This window comes from Haliotis asinina, chromosome 14, assembly GCF_037392515.1.
Source record: "Haliotis asinina isolate JCU_RB_2024 chromosome 14, JCU_Hal_asi_v2, whole genome shotgun sequence".
NCBI classification, from domain to species: domain Eukaryota; kingdom Metazoa; phylum Mollusca; class Gastropoda; order Lepetellida; family Haliotidae; genus Haliotis; species Haliotis asinina.
Window position 1 is genome coordinate 8,761,968 of NC_090293.1, and position 20,147 is coordinate 8,782,114.

General features: G+C 41.0%; 1 protein-coding gene across 5 annotated transcripts in view; it reads left to right on the plus strand.

The window, feature by feature from the left end:
- LOC137261564 (alpha-1,6-mannosyl-glycoprotein 4-beta-N-acetylglucosaminyltransferase-like) overlaps positions 1 to 20,147 on the plus strand; it is a 38,680-nt gene that overhangs the window by 13,945 nt on the left and 4,588 nt on the right. For 4 of the 5 annotated variants that reach the window (XM_067799332.1, XM_067799334.1, XM_067799330.1 and 1 more), the window contains 3 exons: positions 7,945 to 8,132; positions 10,768 to 11,507; positions 17,127 to 17,206. In XM_067799332.1, coding sequence (XP_067655433.1) covers positions 11,339 to 11,507; positions 17,127 to 17,206 — 249 coding nt within the window. In that variant the 5' untranslated portion in view covers positions 7,945 to 8,132; positions 10,768 to 11,338. Of the gene's footprint in view, positions 1 to 3,690; positions 4,064 to 7,944; positions 8,133 to 10,767; positions 11,508 to 17,126; positions 17,207 to 20,147 lie in introns of those variants that run through there. The other variant, XM_067799331.1, reaches the window with a different exon arrangement.

The following is a 20,147-nucleotide window of genomic DNA, read 5'->3' on the forward strand; positions in this document are numbered from 1 at the left end:
ATCAGTCAAATTCATCAGTTATTCATTCTCATCACTACAAGCTCGGAAGTCGTGAAATAGTGTCACTACTTATCAGTTAAATGGCCGTAACTTACCGATCCTATCAGACCACCAATTGAAACATAAAGAAACATGCAAAGATAATACAAATTGTGACATTCCCTATAGCGATTGCACAACTGCATACAATCAGTAACATTAAACAATATATTTTTGGACACCTCTAAAAGCAAACACAGACTCTGCCTCTCATGAGCCTCCAATGTCAGCTTTCTATGAGATTGGGTATGAGCGAGTTTTGTTTTACTCCGCACTCAGCAATATTCCAGCTACATGGCTTCTTCTTCGACACAAAACTGTCGGAAGACCCCAAGTTTAGACCAGTGAGGGAGAATTTTCCCGATTTGTTATGTTCTTCATCAACTTTCAGCACGTTCCCTGTAAATCAGGGAGGCGTTTTCGGACTTGACTTCGGCGTGAGGAGCTTTCTCTTAACCTAGCGACCATATATGTGTGTCACGTGTTCCATGAGGGGGGGATGGGATGGGAGGTGGTGGGGGGGGGGGGGGGGGGGGGGGGAAAGAGAGATTCCTTTAAATGAATTTAGATGAATTTACTGAGACACGGAAATATGTTGTAAGTATAAAAGGAGTGATCGAGAGCGACACCGACGATGGATGAAAATGCGCTAATGACATTCTACAGATGTTGATTAATGTTGAATAAAATTTAGTCGAAGCGTTTTCCTTTGAGTGAATGTTTACAAATGTAATAGCGTTTTAAACATGATAGGTTATTGCCCGGTTAAAGTGATACAGATAGGGGCGTGGCTGAGAGCTTGCAGAGGCGCCAGTCTAGTGATCCAGCGAGTTTGAGGTGTCGGGATCGAGGTCTCCTTTGAAACTTTCTGTGACGGCTCTTTCCGTGTTGTACCCTATACAACCCTAGTGGCACCTAGTGGCAGCAAGAGTTGTATACTCTCCAGGGAGTTGAGATTGAAATACGATGTGCTGTTGCGATTGACATCCACTGATCGAGGGAAAAATACCAGCGCCTCGAGCATGCATTAGTACGTGGATATGTGCGCTATATAAATATCCTATATCATATCATATCATAACCCTGTGTACTTAAAAGGACCCACGAATCTGTTGGTATGTGGTCAGATGGCGACCACGTGAATCCTTGCAACACCTAGTTGAAGGTACAGCAACCTTCAGTGAACTTTGACAACTTACTGGACTATATGCCCCAGTCCACACGGCTGTGAATGACTTCCCCGTTAGGATGAGAAAGCCACAACAACTCTGCCTAGCAGCAGCAAGAGGTATATATTCCCCGGGGAGTTGAGAGTGATAATATCGAATGACGTTGAGACTGACATCCGATGATCGAGGGAAAAATATCAGCCCTTTGAGCATGTAGTGATTGTGCGGATAATATGTTAATAAGAAAGATATTATGACATGTCCTTTTCCATATCTTGCCCCTCTTCATCCCTCGACCCATATCTAACAGCCTAAGTCAGATGGCAACGGGCAAGATATGGCAAAAAGGGCGGGTGATATCTCAATATACCACATCTGACAGAAATTTTACCTCTCATAACACCGATAGAGACGTGCAGCTTACCACACAACTAATTATACGTGTATTTGGACAAACATCACCCTGAAACTGCGTACGAAGGGAATATCTGTAGTCGTCAAGTATGTAATTGTACGACCTATCAACACGACATCGTCATGGTAAAGATCACCCTTGCTTACATCTTGAACACGCTTAAGAATCTACGGCTTGCGTGTAGAGTGGTGATATTCTAGATCGGCCATGTTGTAATCACCCTGAAAGCCTCGTGATGCCATCACGTTGATGGGTTTAACCAAGTTTGTGTAGATGGTGCTCTATAGAGCACCTGTTCCCCACTTCTTGTGCGTTAGGGCCTTTAGTTCTTGCCCGTAAAACTAATCCATCTGCAGATTGTAATTAAATAAATTTGTAGGAATTATCAGTGATGAAATGCTAATTATACCCGGATGTTTCATATATTTTCAACCAGTGCTATATCTCAAAGTTCCGCTCTCCATAATCTGTAACATTCTTGGGTAATGTGCCAGGTTTGCAGCCTGAATGTATTTTTTTATAATGAGAATCCGAGATTGTTCATTTTTATTGCTAAACATTCTGTCTGCACGCTTAGCTGTATCATGCATAGGTTATCTTGTATAGTTAAGTTATGACGTCACACATATGTGAGATGTTTCCCTCACCAAAACTAAATTGTCAAAATCCACATATGTGATACAGAAGTGGCCATCTGTAACCCAGGTGACCTAACGGGATTGGGCTACCAGGTGCGCTGACCTGGTTGGCCCATGTAGTAATTATATCGCCATTGCATTGATCGATGCTCATGATGTCAGTCACTGGATTATTTGGCCGAGACTCGATTATATCCCACCCTCACCCCTCTCTCTGTACCTCTCTGTCTCATTATTTTCAGGGAGTAAAATGATATAATGTACACGTGACAGTCACATGACACTCATCGCGATTGTACGCTTCAACTCACAACTTCTTTATCGTCTTCCAGACATATTATATGCGGTATCCAAACACCAGCTTTTAATGAAGTGGGCGAGTTTAGCAATATTCGAGCAATATGACGGCGGGGGACACCAGGAATACGCTTCACACATAGTACCCTTGTGGGGAATCAACACCGGATCTTCGTCGACGAGAGATCTATTAAACAAAATCACTAGGCTACCCAATACTCCCCTTTTAATGGAGGAAACTGTCGTATAATTTAACATGCAATATGTGCTTCGTTTTTGCCCCCCACAGTGCAAGAATAAATAGACAGATATTGATTACAACGACAAAAAGTATTCTCTCCCTGTCATGTACTTTCATCAGTCACGTTCCTAGAGAGGAGGCCAGTGAAGATCAGAGTTAGAACTGATCTTCAACAACCCATGCTTACCGTAAGAGGTTACTAAGAGGATCGGGTGGCCAGACTCGGTGATTCGGTCGACACGACATCGAAGCTCATGCTTTTGATCCCTTGATTGACTGGTCCAGGCTCGATTATTTACGGACTGTCGCCCTATAGCAGGGATATTGCTGAGTGCGGCGAAAAACTAAAGTCATTCAGAGGACTAAAACGTTTAGTTCAGAATTTCGTTGTGTCCTTGTACACGAATTATGTGCTGTATAAATATTCAAACAGCAGACTAAATAACCCAGAGATAACCCGTACTTCTGGCGTAGCTGCTTTGCTGAGGCGTGTCCTAAGAAAATACACTGCGTGCAGAGGTTTTTGCCCCATTGTTTGCTTTCATGACCATCGCTTTTAAATAAAATGAAGTGAATAAGAAGGAGAACTGTTTAAACAGGACTGTTTAGCTTTCAGTTACAGAATCCCCTAACCACGACATATTTTAATCTCTTGACATCATTTTTGAACAAGTACACTTCTTGACAGCAGCCAGCCTTCAAAGGAAAACAATCTCGTAAATGAAATCACGTAGAACGCGCAATCGTAATTCAAACATTCCAAGCATTTTGCTGATCAGACTTCGCGTTTGTTAGATAGCTGAAATATTCATGCATATCGAACATCTGTCGCTCAACCAATAACAGAGAATTGATCAACGGGACACGTGTTTCATCAGCAGATTGCTATACATTACTATGTGTCGAAAAACAGAACAAAACGTCACACCACATCGCTGAAGAACCTCGTGAGGAAATACCCCCCTATGACGAGGTAGCGTTCGTATATTGTTTCAGATTTCGATTCACTGCTGCGCCTGATTTGCGTGGAGACACGCAAATCGTTTTTTTCCCTTTTGTTGTTGCTATTTAATTTAAAAGCGTGTCAGTATTTAAGAACAGTCTGGTTCATTTACGGAGAGCGTGGGTAGCTAGACGCTCTCGTTGTGCAACGGCCCGTGTTATGCACACATCACATCCCGTCGAACTTGGAAGGGGCTCAGACGCAGACGTTGGAAGGTGCGGCTTGTGTGAATGAGATTGCCGTTCACGAGGACGCGAATACGTGAGTGGACTTTAACCTGTTTTAATCAACATTATACTGCAGCAGCATATGATAAAATTCGTATTCAAATAATTCATGAAATGATCATATGTGTGTGTGCGCGTGCGTGTGTGCATGTGTGTATGTGCGCGTGTGTGTAAGGATGGGACACTGTACAGCAGTGTACATTCACCTGTGAAGAACTGCCATGTCTGTTTACACATATTTGTCGCTTCACAGTGCTGACACTATCTTGATTGTTCGGGCGTTCGATACCGATGTATAGTTGTCGTTGATATGATAGAGAGGCGTAGTTGCCGATTTGGACAAGACAGGACCCGCAAATCTCATTTTAAAACGATAAAATGTGTGACGTGAATGTAATACCGGTTATATTTTAGTACTTGTCAGTGTGCGGTGGTAATTCGTCTTCACTTATGTTGACCTAGCTGGGAAACGCTGTATTTGCTTAAACCAACACCGGTGATACAAACGAGGTCACCTGGGTAGCCGAATGGTTAAAGCGTTCGTTTGTCGCTCGGAAGACACGGGTTCGATTCCTATGGGTAAAATGTGTGGAGCACATTACTGGTGTTCTCGCAGAGATGTTAATGGAATATTGCTAAAAGCACCGATTTGGGGACGTCACTATCTCGGATGGTATTACGCAAGTGATTGGCTTCACACGCCATGTGGGGATCGAGCCCGGGTCTTCGGCGTGATGAGCGAACGCTGACAACTAGACTACCCAGCTATACCAGTTCGAAAGACTGTTCGTCTGCTGAAGGCGACGGTATGAATCTGTTCCGGATGTGGATCTACCGAATGTGGCGCTGTTCGGGCGGTGTTGTGACTCGTGGTCTTCCCGATATTTTGTGTTTTGGGTTGTTTGTTGTCAGTGGTCTGTCAGTTGCTGTTGGTGGTCTGGATGCAGCTGAAGGTTCTCGTAGTTCCGTTTTTCACACCGGAAGTCATGCGTTTGCTGTAAAATGACGATCCCCAGCAACCAACAAATTTATTGTGGTTCCCGTGAACAGTGGGGCAATGGCTTCGACATGCAGCATTTTGAGTTGAAAAAGTTCACGTTTTATGTTTTGTCATGTTTAAAAGTTTTTGCTCTGTTTCTTTTACGTTATAATCAAGCATTACCTCGATAATGAGTATTGTTTGGCTGAAGAAACACTTATCGAAATATATATATGCCTTCACATCGCAATATGAAAATTCTGTGCAATACACAGCCCTAGTAAAAATACTCGACATTCGACAAAATAATGCGCATGCGTTTTGAATCACAGTCATATGGCCATGATAAAGGATGCTAGTGTATCCTGCCCTCTCCTGTTGGTGTGAATTCCTATCATAGAACGCTAAGGGTCGGTAACTTAACATTGCGTGTACTCGTTCACGTCTACATGAGGTGTAAACAGCACCTGGACATGTTTCGGACATGGGAAAGAGAGACGCGTATTCATTGCCTCTTTCAACGGCAATAAAGTACATTCTGGTTTTTATATATATAATATATATTGAACTGGAGCATTCGGAATGACGAGCGAACGCCTTAACCACTTCCCCTGTCAGTTTTTTTTCTTATATCTGGGGCAGTAGGGTAGCCTTGTGGTTAAAGCGTTCGCTCATCACGCCGAGGACCCGGCTTCGAATCCCCACATAGGTACAATATCTGTTGTCCTCGCCGTGATATTGCTGGAATATTCCAAAAAGCGGCGTAAAAACGTACTCACTCATTCACCATTCTCATGTCATGACATGTACATTATTGTTTCAATCGTTGTTCGTTTCAGTTCAGAAATGGACATGTTTCCTTGTTATTGACAGACAACACCAAACATGACGCGTCACTAGACAAAGTCAATTATAGTATAAGTATGGATGTATGTAAGATTCTTCAAAGCATCAATAGCGGTAATAGTATTAAAAGATTTAATGTAGTCCACACACGATATCAATGAACATTACTGCAAGAAATTAATGGAAAATTGATAAGAAAATCACAGGCAGTAGCCCGGACATTACGTAAATATTGTTTGTAGCCCGTATGTATAAAACCAGGATTAATACCTATCTCTTGGATAGCAACTGTTGAATGCCGAACACACATCGTCACATGTAGTGGCTGTCCGGAAAACAGTATGTATTAGGCATTGCTGATCACTGAACTTCATGAACTTCATTGATCCTTCACTGATCCGGAAACCGAATTTTCGGATAAATTCGGAAACATTTCTGTAGCATTAGTTTCATTTTGCCTACACCTCCGAATGACGTCACGGTGGTTTGCGTCTATCGGGGGTCCGGATAGGCGGAGTTCCACTTTACAAGTCTATTGCCTACGTGACAAACACACACACCGCACTCCTAATGCCAAGGAACATTCACGATTCCATTTATCGTTTCTTCTTTAATTTGTCTGTTGCTTAAGTTACAAGGCCCTAAACAAAGAGCACAGTGAGGCATGGTATATCTTTCCATGTCCACCCCCTCGCCGTTTGTTTGTTAAACACAACGAATTCGACGCATGGTGTGTTTTACGATAGTGTTTTATTGTACAATAAATAACCCCCTTCGTCGTTTCTTATTTCTTAACCGTCGATTCATGTAGCTGTTAAAATTTGTTTCGGGAGCAGAAATGCATGAAACCGATTCATGGTTTCTTTGTTCGCTGTATAGGTAGACGTAGCAGTATCGAGACAAATGACGACTGAATATGAATATTCACGTCAGGACTAAACAATCAAGTGACTGATATCTCATGGATCCACGTGAACTGGGTACGATGACTGACAGTGAATCTGTAGCTTGGTCAGTGATCCATAACAAACATTAACCCTGAGGTTCCACGTAAGAGGGTCAAGTCAAAACCAACTTTCAAACTCTATCCGTGTCATTATTATGCGTCATATAGGTGGCGGTTTTAAAACAGGTGCTTTGGCGGGTGACGGTGTTTGAAGAAAAAGAAGGTTTGAACAAACTGAGCGAATACCTGATGCTACCGGTGGAGCAGTGCAGGTTAACCTTTATTCTGAACACCTGGTGTCATCACTGATTTCCATTTTCTTATGTACCCGTTCAGATTCGGGTTAGAATTGATCTTCAGTAACCCATGTTTGCCATAAGAAGCAACTAACGGGATCAGGTGGTCAGGCTCGCTGACCGGGTTGACATACGTCATCGGTTCCCAGCTCTCTAGCTCAGGTCTGATCATTTTCAGACGGCCGCCAAATATCTGGAGTATTGTTGACTCATTCAATATATTTTTACTTACCTGTTATGAAGATTTTAGCAGAGAGTGACTTAGTTTTATGGTGACTCATCATTCCATTGTTAAAACAATTGTGCTGATATCAAGGGGAACAAAACGCATATTCAGTGGGAGGATTGTTTTCTGGTGTAAAGATGCTTAGGTTATGCAAATATCGTATTACTGCCTCACTGAAATATAGAAAGGTATTCACCACCTAAGACATAAAGATAACATCACATACAGAATCGTGCATCGGGAGGTATGCTATCCAAGCTTTCAAAGTCTGTTTATTGTGTGTATGTGTCCGAGGACAACAACACCATCATAAACCTACCACCCATCTTGGCTGATGTATTACAACCATGAACACAACGTTTAGCCAGTTTCGAAAATAATCGATTTAGTGTGTATTATAAGCAATTACATACGGCGAACATGCCACGTTATTACTGTACATGTACACGATGTTCATCGATTCCCCAGTGTGTATCGGTAGTTCATGAAGAGATCATTAAACATTCTGCAATAATATTAGTCTCGTACCCAGTTTGGCCTGGGCATGAGTGAATAAGAAGAATTTTCTGTTTGCTCGACATGTAATTTACCTCTAACTTGCTGATATAAATTATACATGCAGGTACAGGTGTGTGTGGTCATTACCAACGCGGCGAGAAACATCGGTCAGATGACGCACCAGCCTTGTTTCCAGGACACATACAATAAGAGACAAACAATTACATATAACCCAACCACGTCCCTGAGCGTCAAACACGTGGGATTGGCAGCTGGTGGCAGACGCTGTCCATCTTGGCAGAGCGCATGAAGGTATGTATTTTACATGAATCAGGTACGTCTTTGCTTTCCTTAGATTAGGTAGGTCTCTGTTTACCTGGATCAGGTAGTTCTATGTATTTCCTATATTAGATAGGTCTGTTTGATAACTGGATCAGGTAGTTCTGAAATGGTGGATATGTCTGTTACCTAAAAGAGTTTCATTTTTCTGGCAGTCGGAGGAATGTTTGTGTTATAACGGTAAGACGGGAGTCTGCTAACGGGTTGAGGTAAGAAAGTGAGGTGGGGTAACGGTTTGATGGAAGGCTGTATGTTAAAGGTTTGATGGAAGGCAGTAAAAGATTGAGGTAGGCGTGTCTGCTGATGCTTAAATGTGTCTGTATGTTAACGGTTTGACCTGAAGCTGTTACGGGTTCAGGAGGTGAATCTGCCGATGTTTTCATGTCCCACTTGGTGCAATATGTGAAGCCCATTTCTGGTCTCTCCCGCCGTGATATTTCTGGAATATTGCTAAAGCGGCGTAAAACCAGGCTCACTCATCTAGGTGTGCATGGTGATATGTACAGGAGTCATGACGATCACGTGTCAGGGGCCATGGACATAATCAGCTTACATTTTGACCCGCGGTGTCTTGGACTTCAGGACTTCTCACACAAGTCTATGGCACTTCAATTTGCTTTGTTGTCCCAAGGCGGGACTGGTTATGTGTCTGAGTTCGAATCAGAAATTTGCCCGACTCAAGCTGTTTTACGGACTGCACCACAATAACCCTGACCGACTGACATTGAGGCAGAAGCTGAGACCTGTATTATTTCGTCTAATTAGGCCGAAACGCCGAAGTCGAATACTATTGCAGTATTGTCGTGCTAATTGACATGCCTTCAAACATGTGTGATGTGTGCCACAGGGGAAACTGGATAGGCACGGCTTTTTTGTGGACACATTGCTGGTACATGACTATTTGATGGTGATTAAAAAAATATGATATGGCTTGATATGTGAAAGGAGTTTTGCCTGAAGCAATTATTTCTAAGTCATAAACAGTAAGAGTCTTTTCCGAAAAGTAGTTGGATGATAACCGAGGTAAGTAAGTGTGTGTACGTGTATTCGTCATTTGTAGAACAGTATCGTTCACTTTGACGGGATATGGACGTAAGAGGTAGTACAGGCATGTTTGTATATCTCCTGTGTGAAGATAAAGGTGTGTATCCAACTATTCAAAGTGCTGCCAGTATAAATGAAATAACAACAGCACAGACATGCACAAGTCTGCTACGTATAAGTAACCTTAGAGAATTGCCGATTGGCCACTGAAGTTAACCCTGTAGATGAGGTGCCGAGAACTGAAGACTGGCCACACATACGATGCTTGGCTGCTGGCAGTCAAGGGTGTACACGTTGATTTCTTATTGAAAGACCGTGTGACAGAGACTAGGCCGGTGAAATGACAATCGCCTTAGTGTGTCTCACACACCATGAAATACATTATTTTACCTACTGCCGAACGCTCTCTGCAATGCTAAAACTCTACATGAAGCAAGTCTAGATTTCCTCACGTTCAATCTCTGGTCTCCCAGTAGTCCCTTTCCATTTAAATGGGTTTGTTTGTTAGTATCAGTCTAACTATCGCCTCTGTGATGCTACCTGGCTGTTGCTGCACTATCATGTAATGGCAGAGTCAGACCCCGAATAAAAGTTTGTGGACCTACTGATGTACTTGAAGGGGTATATATCCCACTCATACCAACTCGGGAGGACAGTTACTTGTCTTTAATGTGCAAGGAGATTATGATGTTATTTGTTTTATGGTCTCGCATGTGCCTGGCACTTCTTGCAAGTTTATGCAGTCACTCATCGAAAGACGAGACGTGAATACACCACGCTTGATTGATTGAAACATATTTTATTCAATTAAGAAACGGATTGGGCACAAGTTATCCAGCTTAAATAAGCCCTCTCCACTACCCTCCCTTGCATACATAAAGGTACTGGTCATACTGATCAAGTCTACATATATTGCTGAAAATGGCATATAACAAATATATTCAATTTGTATGAAGGCTGAATACGTCATACTCTCTCATTTAAAACTCACTTTTGCTGTGTACCGCGTTATTTGGGGGATATTATTACTGCATCCATTTATTCATTTACGTCTCACCCATCAAAGAGGCAATGTTGTCTTTCCTATCGACATGTCCTTGACTGCTGTGAATGAATGGACATGAGAGGCTCACCTTTCGCTCATATCGCTTAAATTACTGTTTGGGGGCGATTTATACTAGACACGATGGATCTGTTTTCAGCAGAGAATTCAAATTCAGGAAAATGTGTTGTTACTTGTATGTTCTTGTCTGTTTAGACGGCATGTTGACGCTTCGTTCATAAATCAGTTCATTCACTCACAGCTTGCCCATTCGTTTCTTTGTTCACTCGGACAATAGAAGAGGTGCCTGTTCAGCGGCGAACACGTGATTTAGACTCACATTTGGTGGACTGTCGGTGACATTGTGTGTATACAATAGGGTGTCTCAAATTCCATGTGTGGGCTAGAATCAAGGTACTGATGAATTTTCAGGCAAGTCGTTGCAGCACACACGTGGTATATTACATATGCTCCACACTGGTATATATGTATGATGTGAATTTGCATTTGTTTACATTTCAGATATGACACGTCGTCAAGACTGCCTCACATGGGGAAATAATCTGAGGAATTGAAATAAAGAAGATTTGGAAAAAAAGAAGGAAGTATTTTCATGAGTTTACGGATCAAACAAAAGAGATGTGATTTCTCTCCAATGCATTACATCGCAAAGTCGACTAGGACGTATTTCAACACGATAGGTCACACTCAACGCCGTTTTCGTGGGTACACAGATTAATGGACTATTGGCAGACGTTCCAAAATTTGTATGCTGTATGTTTTATGGGGACACGTTTCTGACCAGACTCTACAGAGTATATAAGGCCTTGTTGATCAGTGTGGTCAAAACACGAACGAGTAGTTTTGTCACAAAGGAAGCGAGGACATTGATGTAAGTCATCATATGGACCTGTAGTAACGCGGATGTGAGAGATCGGTGTAATTGACACATATTGAGGACAGTCGTGACACTGTTGCAGTAAAAATACCTGTTGTTTTCTGTGCGGGCGGGCCAGGACGCTGTTCGTGTTCAATGTAGTGGTATATCATTGATTCAGAGACGTTCTCAAAGAGTACACAACGTTATCAGTGCATGGCGGACGTAACGAGGTCGTGCTATGCTCTGTCTGTAAGGAGTTTCAAAGCCATGAGGCTCGCCAGCAGAGTGACCCTGTTCCGGAGAGGATCGTCTCCTATTATCGTGACCCTTCTAGCGTGTATTGTAACTCTTCAGTTTCTACTGTTGACGAGACAACACCCAGGTAAGTATATGATTTTATCTCGATCATGTAGTCTTGAGACATTACTTGACAGGTGGGACACATCAGTAGTTATGATGAAGTAATGCTGCACATTTATCCACAAGCCACGAACACACCGCGTCTATTGATCTCCATATGCTTTGTAATAAGCGTGTATAGTGTGTGTGGACTGAGAATGGGGTTAAATCCATCCCCCAAACCACTCACACCCCAGTCCTTTGAAGAATGATAAAATTAATAGAGCTTGAAATACTATCGGAAAGAATAGGGTATGGGAGTCAGTTATTTTTCCTACTTCGCAAGTTTTCAATGCCTTGACACCTCGTATATATTCTTTAGAGATAGGATTATTATTTCGAAACGGGAAAATGCTAACTTTGTCTCACTCACTCACTCACTCTGTTTTGTACAAGGAAAGGTTATAAACTCATTGCGTGTATTTTTGAGAAGAACTTCCAAATTGTTGAAGTATTTAGTGTTCAAAATGTGAATACAACCGTTAAGTTCCATCATGAATATTGTTCAGGTAAGTGGAAATGCACACATACTCAACAGCAAAAGAAACGCAACTGTTTTTGACAAGTTTTTAGTAGAAGCCATAAACGCCTACTTTTATGAGATTTTGCTGTTCAGTTTATATTCAATACTTTCTTTCTACTGACAGAGGTAACAGGTAGTACTACAGCGCAATATGATTATACACAGTAACTTGTAAAGCCTGTGGCTTGTGTTGTCTCAGTAACGAGCCCCTTATACTCAGTAAGGAGAGACTACATGTCTTTATATACTGGACACAGCTAGAGATATTTGTAAATTTTGAAATCATGAATAATGATGCATATATTCAATGGGATACTGACGAAATATCAGTCATAAAAATACCAATATGCCTAACTTATTTTGTCCAGTATACTTTAACACAAATAATAAAGTAACCTGTCCGGAATTATTCAAATCCACATACTGACAAGATATATGTGTGTTTTAAACGTTGACGATGCGAAAACGTCACTACGATGCGTAACGTCAAGTCCCTGCTTCAGACTACCGGAGTAAACTGAAATGTATAGCAAGTTCATAATAATGATTTGAAATCAATGTGTTTAGAATGCAAATGTGTTATAATGAACGCAACTATTAATACTAGAGTATTTCTGACCATAGATATCTGGTTACCTCAGTAACTGTACACCCATGATTTCCGAGTATTGTGATGCTGTTCCATACAATTACGTCACACTCCCGCACCCAAACTGTCGACGTAACGTTAAGGAACACAAGCGCCGGTTTAACGTTCTCCTGGACGTCTGTAGATCCTTCCACGATTTCCAGCAGCTGGCCAGATGAATCTGGGACTCAGCTGTAAATAGCATGTTATGAAAGTGTTCTTCTGGACCGCTGTCTACACCTTACTTGCCGTGTCTGACGTTAACGTTGACATGGAAGTGAGACCCGATGGGGTCTCTGCAGTCAGACCTTGTGCCCCTTCAAATTGTGTCACCAATTGATCGAAACCAGTGAATTGTCCGTGTTGTTAATGTGCAGGTAGTATCAATTCCGAAGTTGCACCAACCGAATATGGTTGTCCTAACGTAATGTCACACATGTACGACAATTCCGTGTAAGGTCATGAATGTGCGTTTAGCTGAACTGGGTGATCGTGTTTAGTGTTTTGCCGCCTTTAGCTATATTCCAGCAACACCAGAAACGGACTTTCCACATTTAGTATATGTAGAGAACTGAACCCGAACTCTTTAACCCCAATTCTACCCCACCGCGAACTAAAGCTAACATCTCCAAACAGATGAGACTGTGTTTTGTTGAACAATGTCTGTCTGACGCTTGGTGTCACAACCCAAGTCGAAGGGCCTCCCGCAAGATCCTAATAGAATTGGTACGATTGACCAGTTAAAAAAATAACCTGCATTTTAACAGCACGGATACATGGGGAAAGGCACAAACCGGTCAGACCGTCCTAATTTACAGTTATAGGAGATGACATGGTTTTGTTTTGAGAAAAGTACACTAACACTAACTAACTAACTAACTAACACTAACAATATCTCTCGGAACATTATATCATACAATCTGGATAACTTACGGGACACCGTCTACACGTAACTGGAAACTCATTTCCGTAAACTCTCCGCATGCGTACAGTAATGCTAAGGCTCCGAATATATATAAATTTGGCTGTAGCAAATGAAAACATATAAATTTGAAAATGCACCCCAAGGACACCAGGGATTAACTTTGAAAGTCATAGATGCTCCATTTAGGGCTTTAGCATTGCAGGGAGAGCAAGTGAAAATAATTTGGTTCAGGGACTGTGAGACAGACTACACGAGAAGAGACTGACATCCCTCTCTACATGGACCTCTTGTCAGAAAAACGAATGATACCGTTGTTTATTTAAATTGAATACTGAAATAACTGCCTGAAACATGCCCGAAAGTCATGCCCGAAACTGTGTGTTAAATGTAAACAGTAGCAGAGTAATTTTGAGTTAAAATAATTAGGTTCAGTTAAGATTGAGAAACGCTTATGTACACGTTTTACTTCAAGTGCTGACAACGAGATATTACAGTTTAATTTTTAATTTAATATAACTAAGGTAAAAATGATATTTTCAGTTCTTCAGTATATAACAGTATAAACAGATACGAGCACCTTAACATTGGTTCGGTGTAAGTGTATCATTTCGTTTTTTAACAATGACATCTGTTTCCATTTCAAACATGAGTTTTACGTAACCAGTTGGGTGATATTACAAGAGAAGATTGGATTAAATAAACCTCCAAGTAGATAGATGGTTTTACATGGCAAACCTAAGTAAATTGTTATAAATTGCTTATACGCTACGTGTGTCATTTGCCCGGAAATATTGTCATTTTGTGTTTGCTATTGTTGGAAACAGTGCGTGAGAGAGTGAGTTCTGTTTAAGGTGCTTCAAACAATATTTCAGATACATCGTTAGGTGAGGATGAAATAGTCAACTTCTTTGTTGCAGTGGATGCGACGTTTCGATTTAGATTCTAACACCGTTATCAAGCAAAAGATCTAGGTGTCAGATTAATGGGGGAGAAAATCCCGAAGTAATACAGGTCTAAGATATCTCATCAGTGGGTTTAGTTTACTCCGGACTTGGGCACGACAATCCAGTGATCAACAGCATGAAAGTCAATTTAAAAAAAAGACGAAAAATAATACTGATGGCCGTTGAAATGAAGCACGTTCAACTTCATTTCGAGTTGTCGAATACGCACTTCAATAAGTTGCCATCGTGTATGCTACAATATTCCTGTCTAATGATATAAAGGGATAGCTTGATTATAACTGTAACTGATAAATGTAACAGGAAACGTGCATTTAAAAAATATAACAAGATTTCAGTTTCCCATTTAGGAGGAACTGTTTCGTGTATCTGTGCTCCAGAATGTTTTGTAAGATATAATAAACGATATGCAATGCGTTTGGGTTTGATTACATTATCACGTTAGTGAAATTAAATCTTTTCATGAAGCATAACGTTTGTTAAGTCCATTAATCGATGAATACGACTTGAAATCAAAATGAAAATAACGATCTTTGTGAAACAGTCCAATTTACGACAAGCATTCCTTGTCATATACACTAAACTGATTAATTATAACTATATTGGAATCTTCATACCCGGCTAATCCGGACACCTGTCAATACGGACATCATATCCGATAACGAAGTTAGTAGGAATAACGTATGAGACATCTATATTACCTATTTCTGCATTTTCTGCTAGCAGTTGTTTTTATTCACATAGTTTAATGTTTTGAAATTACTTAAATCAGACTCCGGTGCGTGTATACTGCATGGTAGGTAGCTGAAATATTGGCAACAAACACGCAAAAAGCTTACAAATACAGCGGAATCGATTTAAACAGGAATTCAGTGGGGTCAACGTTTGAAACCTCTCTATTGGTATATAAAACTGAGCATTATGACATATGTTTTTTGACATTAACGTCGACTAACATATCGATCTAATCCTGTTGGGCGTGTACACCTCTTACTCTTGAAGAGAATCAAACAATCAACATAGACTGCGAGTTGATATGCCGCATTAGATCTATTAACAGTTTGCAACAGGTGGTCTGAAATCGACAATTATGCAATCAACAATGTTGTCGCCAGCCGTTTTGTGACATTATTGATTCCACACATAGTTTTTATATTTCATATCCTGGGCTCCGTTTCACAAATCGATGGTAGAGTTAACGTGATCGTAGCTCCTATACTTTCACACAGACTAACGACTGTCGCAACGCTACGATCGCTCTTTGAGACGGGGTCCTGGTCTGCGCCAGCTCAATGGCCGGTGAGGGGCCCTGTTCCTTCAGCCAGTGTTAGGAAATATTCCCCGATATGAAGACAAAGTAAACATCAAAAGTGTCGGATGATGGTACTGATGTCAACTGGTGATATTTCTTTGTAGTACTCTAGCAATATGTTTAATTCACCGAACACATATAAAGAGGACGTAGATGGGAATTAACGTGACCATTGTTAATCTTGTGTTATAATGTACACTTACGTTATAGACATTTAGAAGTTTATGAAATGCCAGTTTTGAAGACACTGGTGATTGTTTCTGATTTGTCAGCAATTACAGAAATATTATAAGGACGATAAAATGCAAAATAAAAACAAAAATAGAAATAAATAAAAAAGTAAAACACCGAGAATAGTGTAGATATTTCAATCCACCACCAGCCCGTAACACGTGTGCCCCGTATTTTTAACATGTCAACATTCACGCATAACAACACGGACGTTTATGCAGAATTTCTTGTCAGTGATGGGCATGCAAGTAAGTAACAGCAAATATTGTTGCGAACTGTTATTAATTTCTATGTTATTAAATTCATGCTGAAGACCCGGGTTCGATTCCCCACATGGGTACGATGTGTGAAGGCCAATTCTGGTGTCCCCCACCGTCATATTGCGGGAGTATTGCTAAAAGCGGCGTAAAACCTTACTCACTCACTCACTGCCACCCATGTTGGCTCTGTTTATGTTTATCAGAATTCAACCAAAGTTGTAAACCTCCAATACCACTATCACCTCAAACATTTCCCGAACATTTAACTGACGCTTAGTATTCTGTCTACCATCCTGTTGAGACCCAACACTCCCGTGAGGATCCGGATTAGAACAGGGCTTCAGTAACCCATGCTTTGTCGTAAGAGGCCACTAACAGGATCGAGTGGTCCGGCTCACTGCCTTGGTTGACACAAGTCAAAATGTAGCAATTGCAGAGATTGATGCTCATGATTTTGATCACCGGTTTGGTCCGGACTCGATCATTTACTGACTGCCATCCTATGACTGGAATATTGCTGGATGTCGCGTAAAACTAGACTTACACACTCACTGAGACCCAACTCACTCACTCACCAATAGGGAACGCTTATATCCTTTGTATCTTATTGTTGTATCTCTGTTTTCTCCTCAGGATGGGTGAGAGACATCTTCATTTTATTACCTGTGACAATAATAATCAGCTCTTACGTAATGTTGATTTTGCATGACGTGTATAATGTAAATATTGTAAATGTTTTAAATTCAGACTGACTGTTTCAGTTAAGAGTATGGAGGTGGAACGTGTACGTAGTCACAGAGACATCATGGGAATCCGCGAGGAAGGGACGGACCCAGTCAAGGTATCAATGATAATATTACCATCTGTTTCATTCACTCACAAATACAGTGTCCGAAATTCCCGTATCTGTGGAAACGGTCTTCCTGAAATACTGAAGTGAATGCTCTTAGCTCATTGTTCTCTGAGAGCTAAAAAAATATATTTTGGACAACATCTTTTGTCTACAGTTCGAGTCCAATGCTCAATTAGTTCTTTGTTCTCTGACAGCTAAAAATATATATTTTGGACAACATCTTTTGTCCACAGTTCGAGTCCATTGATGAATCTTATAAACAAACATTTTAAAAGAAAATCAGCAATTTAAGGCCATTCCAGTTAGTGTCACATCTTGACGTCGGATAAAGGCAGAAGGGGCGACTTAGGTGATAGCAACGAAAACACAGCATCATGTATAAATCACTGGATTGTTTATCCAAGATTTGGCAGGACGCCATTCACCCACTCACTCACGCACACGCACACGCACACGCACACAAGCATACACCGCACGTATATACACTTACATGTATTCTGTTTTCCTGACCACGCACGCAGAGATGCACGCACACATGCACAATTACACACATACATATGCCCAAATACACTCACTCACTCACTCACTTATACATACATGCGTGCAAGCACACACATTATTCCGAAATCAGCCACTGGTCATTTCGCTACGAGATATCAAAACAACAATTGGCCATCTACCGTTTTTGTCTTTTTAACGTTACCGCTCCACAATGAAATTTAAATGTAAATAAATGTAAATCTTTTTCATGCAAACATTATATTAATATATTTCATTCCAGTTATTGCTACTCCCAGTTTGACTACCCATCTAATACATGACCAGTTCCAGTCGAGTGGTTTGATTTACTTGCTCTCTCCCATCCATCTGGTAGACTGTTGCAATAATACTTATACACAGTTAAAGCTGTACCGCATTCATGCAAGATTTATTCACCTAATTAAATAGGACATTGTTGTGGAAGAGTACAAGTATACACATGTACTGGGTTATACGATATGTCATATATATATGTACACTGCATAATAAGTCAACTAAGAGATTATAATGCTATATAATAATTTAAACTATAGGCAGCACAAACTATGCCAAGTCTTATGGGTATAAGTTAGCATTAGCTAATGGAAATGAAACCTGGCTGTTTTTGTTACTTTAGGCTGATGGCACTACTTTTATTAGACCTTACCCCCAGTGCCCTGAAAGAGTCTTTAGATTCCTCTTATGAATGTGTTGCACTACATGACAACTCAATGTAAATGTATCAAAAACATAGTATTTGGTTCCGGCCATTCCGTTAAGTCGACGATGATGTCTAAAATTGAAGAAAAGAATCAGACTAATTCTAGCTGTGGCTGGATTATCGACCCGTGATTGTGCTCTCCAGTAACTGTTCCGATGAAATCTCCGGTTGTTGAATGATTTAATCCGAGTGGAGTCGTTATCTCCAAATATCAAAACAAACAATGAATGATCACAACATCCCGGCATGCAATTATTATAGACTGGTCCTGCGAGATTCCCCTTAAAGAGTAGTAACACTGGGAGTAACCAGCCATTTGTCTATTGTAACTGTGCACTACAGAGTGATCGGACTGAAGAGGGTCACCATGCCCTGATGGCCAAGGTCGATCTTCGTGCACTAGCTGTTCCGGTCGATATACTTTGCCTATGGTTTGTTGTAGTACACCTGGTAAGGTGACCTCGCGTAAAAATAGATTTCTCCCACAGATGTTTTACAAACGTCACTGATTTGGTCAATCCAAGGTTGAGTGAGTGAGTTTAGTTTTACGCCGCTTTTTACAATATTCCAGCAATATCACGGCGGGGAACACCAGAAAAAGGCCTTCACATATTGTACCCATGTAGGGAATCGAACCCGGGTCTTCGGCGTGACGAGCGAACGCTTTAACCACAAGGCTACCCCACCGTCTCAATCCAAGGTTGAGTTGAGAATAAGAGCAACGCTTGATGTAACCTTTATCACCACGAGTTCGAGTTAATAATGTACCGGACACGAATATAACTGAAATCGAAATACTTATTACCAACACTGATGGCGAACGCCTATATGTTTAGATTGTCGGGGATGTATATTTCGGTTGAAATGTATAAGGGAATATACGAAGTGGAACAACCATACTTTTACTGGGGTTAGATTTACGTTGGATTTAACCGATTTTGTGCATGTGCATGTGCATGTGCATGTGCATGTGCATGCTCTGTAGCACTAACTGCACGTGATGCAAGAGATCAGTTTTCTTTTGACATGGTACAATTATGACCCCTGTTATTCATCTGTGTGTAAAACGCTCTGTGCACAGGCCACCCCCTTTGGTTACGCACAAGCTGTGCAAACCTGCTTTACCGATATTGATTCTCTGGTGTTGAATTCAGTGTTTTCGATATGCGCCTATAATGGAAATATTCAACCTCGTCCTTGACTTGTAATTGTACATGCGTTGCCACCCGCCACCTGATCTTGTCTATTGATTTGCCACCTGATGCTGTCTATTGGTTAAATCAGAAATGCCAGCAGTCCGCTTTTCAGATCAACCTTCAAACAGAAAATGCTAGGTCCAATCCACAAAGCGTTCGCGGCATTTTCAGCAATCCTACGACAAGCTGTACACTTACGATGGCTCGTAACCTTGCCAACACTTCGCAGACTGGGCATTTGCTCTTTAAGTTCAGAAAATGAGACCGACATGCATTAATAATCCCCTAACGATCATCCATGACATAAATATAATAGCATATATATACGTATTTGTATATATTTTGAATAAAAAGGGGAATGGGAAACTGTTTGATGTGATTAGGATAAGATGAAGATATGTGACATAAAAGTGACAGTGCCATTGATATGTATCTAGAGGCACGACGACTTACACACACGTGACATAGCTTCACTAAGCACGTCTGTAGATGT